Genomic DNA, 8,468 nt, shown 5'->3' with positions numbered 1-8,468 from the left:
ATGCTATGGACTCGGAGCTTTCCTTTGATGAAAAGAATGCAGAAACGCTGAGCAACTATGATGATGACATTGATGAAAATTCCATGGAAGAGGACCCAGAGTTAAAAGACAACACAAGTGACTCCTCCAAACCACTCCTACCTTATTCCACTTCATGCCCACCTTCCCCCCCATCTGTAATTTCTAGCATTACTGCTCTGGAAAATCAAATGAAAATGATTGATTCTGTCATGAACTGTCAACAGTTGACCAATCTGAAATCATTAGAAAATGGGTCAGGGGAAAGTGACCATTTAAGCAACGATTCCTCGTCCGCTGTTGGAGATCTGGAGAGCCAGAGTGCAGGGAGCCCTGCAATGTCTGAATCTTCTTCATCCATGCAGGCGCTGTCTCCTGAAAACAGCATCAGTGAAAGTTTCAGATCAAAATCCCCAGGTTTTAGCAACCAGGAAGAACACCAAGAAATACAATTAAAGACAGAAAAACCTGACAGTCCACCACCACCTACTGTTGAAAATGGAGGTGCACTGGATTTGACAGCCACCAACCCGGGAAGGCCACTCATCAAAGAAGAAGCTCCTTTTAGCCTGCTGTTCCTGAACAGAGAACGTGGTAAGTTTAAAAGTACTGTTTGTAATATCTGTGGCAAGCCTTTTGCTTGTAAGAGTGCATTGGAAATTCACTACCGCAGCCATACTAAAGAGCGTCCATTTGTATGTACAGTCTGCAATCGTGGGTGTTCCACTATGGGTAATTTAAAACAGCACTTACTGACACACAAATTAAAAGAGCTGCCTTCTCAGTTATTTGAACCCAACTTTACTCTAGGTCCCAGCCAAAGCACTCCTAGCCTGGTCACCAGCACTGCGCCTACTCTGATCAAAATGGAAGTGAACGGTCACAGCAAGCCGATCTCATTGGGCGAGGTCCCGTCGCTTCCAGCTGGAATCCAGGTTCCTGCTGCACCACAGTCAGTGATGAGCCCGGGCATCACTCCTATGCTGGCACCACCGCCACGCCGGACTCCCAAACAGCACAACTGTCAGTCATGTGGGAAGACCTTCTCCTCAGCAAGTGCACTGCAGATACACGAGCGCACCCATACTGGTGAAAAGCCATTTGGTTGCACAATCTGTGGTAGAGCTTTTACCACAAAAGGGAATCTTAAGGTAAGAAGGGAATCTTTAATGTCAGAACTTAAATTGTAAGAATGTGAGAGTTTAACAATGTGCCAAACCTCATGTGTTTACTCAAATCAAGGGATGAGGATAGTATGGTTATATTGTGACATCCTTACATTATATATTATGAACCCAATGTAAGAACTAAAATTTTGTGGGTGCATACAAATTATTCCATTTTTTTAAAAAAAAAGTGTGTTTCAGACATGCATTTTCCCCTTTATTGATGGCTCCTGAATTCTTAGATTGTGGTAGAATACTTTGGTATTTTAAAAATGATTAAAAAACAAACAAACTCCGGCTCCATGAAGTTAACTCCGCAACTATAAACAAATATTATATTGATCCTGTTTTTCTTGAAAATCTGAGGTTATAGATTCCCAGCACACTTGTGTGCTGCAGAAGCATGAGTTGTATTCAACTGAGTTTTACTCAGCATAGACCCACTGAAATTAATGTATTTAATTTCAGGGGTAACCCTATGGCAAGATCTGCTGGGATGAGCTCCTTAGGATGCAGTGGATCTCCAGCTCAGCTGGTTTTAAGTCCCCAACCCTGGCTCAGTTTAAGATTCATCAGTGTAATTTGCTTGTTCCAGCTGAGCCAAAGCTGGTTGAGCTGAGGCCAGTTTATCAGTCCCCCAAAAGGGGCACTTTGGAGGTGAGACCCAGGAAGCAGGGAGGGGGGCTTAGGCTGGCTCCTAAGCCCGTTCAGCTCAGTCACATGACCTGGCAACTCAGGATAGAACACTATTTTAAATACTTGCTTTCCCTCTTCCAGGCTTAGAGCAGGAGCAGCAGTCCTGCTGTTGGACAGGGTTTGGATCTGGTCTAAATTGACACTGGTTTGCTTTATGCTAGCTTCTTATCCATAGGACTGCTCCCTTAGTCATGTTCATTAATTTCAATGGGTCCGCTTTAAATAAAACTTTGAGTAAAACCTGACTACCCATGAGATTTATGACCGTAGTAATCTTTTTTTTAAAAAATCTAGTCACATCAGATTATATTTGAACCTTTCTGCCAATCATGCCAATTTAACATATTAAGAGTCTGTCAGTCGGGGTTACCAAATGCTCTGCGGGAAGCCCCTGTTGCAAATTGTGGCTTCTAACTTGCTTACAATGCTCAAGGATGTGGCAGGTTTTTGATATGTCACAAAAGCAACATTTTAAAAGTAGAACTGTGGCACCATCTTTTATCCCTACGTAGTTCAGGTAAACATAAGAAGGTGAGATGCAATTGCAGGGTTTGCATGAGATAGGAAGGAGCCTGAAAAAAGCCTTGGACTTGCACACTCTTCACTCTCCTCCTTCTGCATGGCCTAGTTCACCAGCATTTGCTCCCAGTTTCTTACGTTTTGTTGGCCTCCTTGCTGTGCAAGACTCAGGGATCATGGCTGATCACAAACTACGGTTAAACAAGCTAGCTTCATCATCTATAGCTTGAAGTTGCCTTGTTTAGAAACTTAGCAGAATTTTTGATCAACCACAATTTCTGACTCATGCGCAACAAGTCCAGATTAGAGGAAAGTAATGGTGATGTCCTTTCCTAGGTGCATAAGACAAGGTGATGAGAGCAGGGAAGGCTGGGGCTTTGGTCAAGTTCATTCTGGCTCATGCATGCAGTGCTAAATCATGGCTTAGTGCAGGCATAGGCAAACTCCTATGTTTGGGACTGCAATTCCCATCCCCAGCTAACAGGACCAGTGGTCAAGGATGATGGGAATTGTAGTCCCAAACATCTGGAAGGCCGGAGTTTGCCCTATGCCTGACTTAATGGGACGAGTGAAGGAGAGACATTTTAACTGACAATCCAGTTAAACCCAATCCAGTTAAAATCAGTTGTGAATAAGCTCCACATAAAGCCAAATGACTTAAGTTAGTTTTGACCAATATTTTCTATTAGTTTCTATGGTACTCAGTCCCAACTAATATTAGATGGATTGGGGCCATTTAAGAAATGAGGTTTGGATCCAAATATCCCATTACAGTGGTACCTCGGTTTACGAACTTAATCCATTCCGGAAGTCCGTTCTTAAACCGAGGCACGCTTTCCCTAATGAGGCCTCCCGCCGCCAGTGCCCTTCCACCATTCGGCTTCCGTTCTTAGACCGAGGTAAAGTTCTGAAACCAGGACACTATTTCCGGTTTTGCAGAGTTTGTAAACCGAATTGTTCTTAAACCGGACTGTTCTTAAACCGAGGTACCACTGTATATGACTAAACATATTTTTACTTATTCAACAAGTACCATCTTGTCAACAGCCTCCAATTTCCCCAAAATGCCACTTGGGAGGGTCTCCATCCTTCTAAAACTACTTTTCAGAGGGCATGAAGGGCTTCATACTGAGGTGAATCAGCAATCTTTCTCCTCATATAGTGGAATGTTTGCATCCAGGTCATTAAGCATAAGCGGGTGGGGCGGGGGGGATAATTGAGGGAGAGATTCAACTAAACAGTTGCAGTAATGGGAGCCAGCGCAATTGGACTGAAATCAACCTGGGGGGAGGGGGGAACCCCAGGACAGTGCACAGGAAGAGAAGGAAAATCATTCCATCTGCCAAGCTGAAATGCTTGTGCTGATGGAACAATTGTAATACTCACTTTCTTGGGAGTAAGCTCATTTGAACTGAATGGGTCTTACTTTTGAGTAGACATGTATAGGCTTGTAAATGGCTCTTGGAGACTCGATCAAAATGGAGACTTGTTTGTTTTATATTTTTCATTTTTAAAATAAACCTTTCTGTGGGCCTTAGTGGTTGGTTGGCTAAATCTGACAACCTGTGCATATTTGCATTACAGTAAACTATGGAACTTGCATGAATCCAAATATGTTAATTTAAAATACAAGTTTGAGAAAGGAGGGATGAAATCCAGTGCTCCATTTCAATTTATGGAATAGTTATTGAACGCACAGAAGCATCTATTTACAAAAGGAGGAAGTGTGTTTTTGCTGATTCCCATTGCAACCCCCCCAAATCTATTCCAGAGAGTTGGGTCACCCTCCAGAACAGGGTGGAAGGTGGAATTTCATGGGAAATGGGGATCAGCAAAAAAGGCCCTCCATTCTCTGATGGGAGCAGACGCCTCTGCAGAATCAAAAGCTGTTCTGCAAGGCCAAATAGCAGCGCTGGAGTTCAGGGCTTTAGAAGCAGAGCCGTCTTTCCTGTTGGGCTTACTGGCGCGTTGCGCTAGGGCGCTGGCCTCTCAGGGGTGCCCCAGCGAGTGGGGGAGCTACGCGGCTTTGCCGGTGGCCTCCCATTTCCCTGCACACCCACCAGCTGTGCCCCGTCAACCATATGGCTGACGGGTGTGCAGCTTGCCTCCCAAGCCTACGCGAGAGGAGAGCGATCCCCACAGAGGCTTGGGAAAAGGTCGACAACTCTGGGAAACACAGGGGGGCGTGCGGAGGGATCTTTTCACCACGGCGCCAGATATGCTTAAGACGGCCCTGTTTAGAAGTTTGAGGTGATAAAAAGATTCTAGTCTTTCAAATAGCATGTGGACCTAGTAACCCTTTTTCGTGTTGTTCTTTTGTATAAAGGTATTTCCCAGCTTCTTTTTAAACTTTGTTTAGCATGTTAAAACACACATTAGTTTTGCACTTCCTTTTGTTATAAATGCGTGTGATTTATAATAGCAACGTTGTTGAAATGATTATAGCTTGCTTTTATGTGAAAACTAAAATTGGCTTTTAAAACTAGCCTCTTCGTGGGCCGTGTAGCTCATTTTGAATTTTGCTTATTTTGCCAATCTTTTGTTTGTTTTGTTCTTTCTCTAAAGGTTCACATGGGAACTCATATGTGGAATAACGCTCCTGCACGACGTGGCCGTCGACTCTCTGTGGAAAACCCCATGGCTTTGTTAGGTGGTGATGCTCTGAAGTTTTCTGAAATGTTCCAAAAGGATTTGGCAGCTCGGGCCATGAATGTTGACCCAAATTTTTGGAATCAGTACGCTGCAGCTATTACTAATGGACTTGCAATGAAGAACAATGAAATTTCTGTCATACAGAATGGAGGCATTCCCCAGCTCCCAGTAAGTTTAGGCGGAAGTGCCATTCCGTCTTTAAGTAACATTACCAGTGGCATGGACAAAGCTCGCACCGGCAGTAGCCCTCCCATCATTGGCTTGGACAAAGCGAGTTCTGAAACTGGAGCCAACCGTCCATTCACAAGGTTTATTGAGGATAATAAAGAGATTGGCATAAATTAAAAGCATTCAAGTAACAAGTAACTGTTGGACCACTACTCAACACAACATTTGTTCTTTCATGTACAGTTTTGGGAGTTAAGCATTAGTTTCGTGACCTAATTGCCTAGGTTCCCTTTAAGATTTTTCCCCCCATAGCAGAAATACATAACTTCGTGTCCGCTGAAAAGTTGTCTTGCAAGATTTGCATGGCACTGCTTTCAACAGTGAGCTGACTGTTAGCGAGAACTGCAGAACTCTTTAAATTTAAGTAAAATGATAAATCATTGGATAAACTGCATTAGGGACTGAAGGAAGCTAAATTGTTTCAATTTTTGTTCTTTAACAAAACAAAACGACGCCAATTGAGTAAAAGGGGGCTTCTCAATGGCATTTTCAGTCCAGCTCTTCCTTTGCTGGTTTTGTTCCACTTAGCTAGAAACTTGAACTATGTTTTTAGAAATCCTCTAACACTCAATAAGTGATTTAGTACCCTAATGCTGTGTATGATTACAGTATTCTTGTCTGTAGTATTTATAATGTAAAGATAATGCGGGTAACAGACAATATACTAGCCCCATCCTTAAATGAAGCTTTTGTACTGCAAAATACACCTGGCTATGTGATTTTCTTTCTTTTTTTAAGCAAGTTTTGTTTCCCTATAAATAAGTGGTTTATTTCAATGCAGGCAAAATTGTGAAGTTTTATTGGGAAAGATAGCATGCTTTTCATGTGCAAGTACCTGTCAGTAACAAACCATTTTAATTTAAATATTTGTAGCTGCTATGTGGACAGTTGTTCTATTAAATGAAAAAAAATGTAGTGTGGACTTCAGTTCATGGTTGGAAAACAAGTTACAGACAAACCTTATCACCATATATTATTCACAACATTATAAGCAGTTGTGAATAAAACATTTCATGTTATCAAAGGCAGTACAATAAAAAGGCAGTGTTTGTATAATGTGTTGCAAACTCTTAATTTATACTATTGCACTTTTAGTATTTTATATTTAGGGAGGTTTGTCTATAATTTGAATCTGAACAAAGATGTAAACTATTTTATAAATAGTACTTTGGCTTGAGGAAAAATGGGGGGGGGGGATATTTTGTTGTGTTTGTCTTTTAAGGTCAAACAGTAGGAGAGATCTGTGCTCCTTTAAACAGGAAAGCCACTAAGAACTGTCAAGATTCTTGGGTAGAATGGGGCCTGCCATTTCTTAAACCGAAATGATTCATTTAACTTTTCTATAAGCCCACCCTCCAACAGACCTTTGATATGTTAATCTTAGGGCTGTGATATCAGAGCAAGCCTAGGAGAGGCTAAAGAAAACATTGTGTAGGCTTAATTTTGCTGTAATCTGTTCTGTCTCTTTCACTCCCACCCACAAAGCAGGATGCTGACTGCTTAATAGCACTGGTATGTAAAAGCAAAACAGAAAACAAAAATATTAAGTATCAGTCGTAACTTGAACGTAAATTCCCAACTCTTACTGATATCTTTTTTTAAAAAAAATAATTCCGATATTTACTACAAAGCACAATGTATTCTGAATATTCAAATATAATTTTCAGTTGTTTTAAAAGCATTGTTTAAAATTGTGACAAAAGGGAATGTTTCCACTCTTACGCTAGGGTGTTGGCGAGGCTGGGGGCGTAAATCAAAACTTGAACAGTAAATGTTTTGTGTACTACCTCATTTTTGTGCATTACAAGCATGGTGGAGTCTGACACTATGAACTTCCGTCCAACAAAATTGTTCAAGGGACATTATGGGTAGCTGGGAAACAGCACAAGACATTTTATGCCCCTGAAGAAAGAATCAGACAGTGAGGTCTTCTCAGTTGAGATGGAAAAAAATAAAATAGGACAATCGCTTTCTTGTGCAACAACAAAAAAAACATTACTGTAAGAGGATGGACTGTTTCTGCCATCGTGTCATTGAATGAAAAGTTTAAAAGACTTATTAGCAGTTTGTTTCTGTTTTGAAATGAACAATGAACTATTACAGCTCTGTTTTCTACAGCAGTGATACACAGAATATATATGTGCATATATACATGCATATATCAAATATATATGTAGGTATGTATGTGTGTATATATATACATATAGATATATATATAGAATATATATAGAAAATAAACATCCTTATATTATAACACCAACCATCGGTGACCACCATTTGTGTTTGGGGTGTTTCAAAATTGGGAAACAAAGAAAACTGAGGTGGCTTAATGTTGCTGTTTTTCAGCAAATGAATGTTTTTATTTATCTGTGTCCATTTCTGGTGTGAAATAATTTTTTTTTGTTTTTGTTTAGTATTTGGTACCATGTAGTGTTATCTCTTCTCCCTAAAGGATGTGCATAACTTAAAAAGAGATGTAAAGTGTTGTAAATAAGATGGCTGATGAAGGTACAGTAAGACTGACCCCATTTTGTATTCAGGGTTAGGTCATTCCTCTCTGCATGGTGAAGAGAGACACTATTTTTATACTGCGATACCATGTAGGGCTAGGAGCCTCCCTGAACCACCTGGGAATTGTTACCTAGATCCAATATTTTTTATTATTAAATCTTGTTGGCTTGACACATCTACTGATTGAAATGGATGTCTTAGTCTAGGTTCCTATTTTTGTCATATGGAATTGAATAAAATGCAGGATGTAATATTATTTACGAATTGTGTTCCATGATTATTCTAATAGCAGAGTGAGATGTGGGAGATGGATGTTCATGGCTTTTAACTGTCAGGTACGAAATATAAATATGGCTGGAATCTTGGATTCACACAATTTGAACAGAGTCCAAAGAACTAGCATTGGGAAACCACTTTTTGCAGTTAAAAATGAAATGAAATCACAGAGTTCTACAGATAAATACTACATCAGCAGTGGAATAAAAGCTGGATCAAAACAACGGTGCTCTGCCGCAGTCCTCTTCTGCTTGTCTCCCTTGGGTGCAATTGTGCCTTTTTCAATTTACACAAATTTAAATGTGATTTACACAAACTACACTGCATATTTATTCTCAATGACTGTGAAACAAGAGATGCAACGATGCACACACTATAGGTAATGCACATCCAGGTCTCCCC

At 40.7% G+C, this 8,468-nt stretch overlaps 1 protein-coding gene across 3 annotated transcripts in view; it reads left to right on the top strand.

Moving 5' to 3' along the window:
- The window catches only part of SALL3 (spalt like transcription factor 3), a 25,067-nt gene extending 17,021 nt beyond the window's left edge, over positions 1–8,046 (top strand). For 2 of the 3 annotated variants that reach the window (XM_083624168.1, XM_083624167.1), the window contains exons 2-4: positions 1–612; positions 829–1,169; positions 4,965–8,046. The exon at positions 1–612 is cut by the window's left edge. In XM_083624168.1, coding sequence (XP_083480294.1) covers positions 1–612; positions 829–1,169; positions 4,965–5,396 — 1,385 coding nt within the window. In that variant the 3' untranslated portion in view covers positions 5,397–8,046. Of the gene's footprint in view, positions 1,170–4,964 lie in introns of all 3 variants that reach the window. The other variant, XM_083624166.1, reaches the window with a different exon arrangement.
- Positions 8,047–8,468: the final 422 nt, after the last annotated feature.

The sequence above is a fragment of the Podarcis filfolensis genome, assembly GCF_964270895.1.
Source record: "Podarcis filfolensis genome assembly, chromosome: 7".
NCBI classification, from domain to species: Eukaryota; Metazoa; Chordata; class Lepidosauria; order Squamata; family Lacertidae; genus Podarcis; species Podarcis filfolensis.
This window is presented reverse-complemented; position numbering and strand designations above follow the sequence as displayed.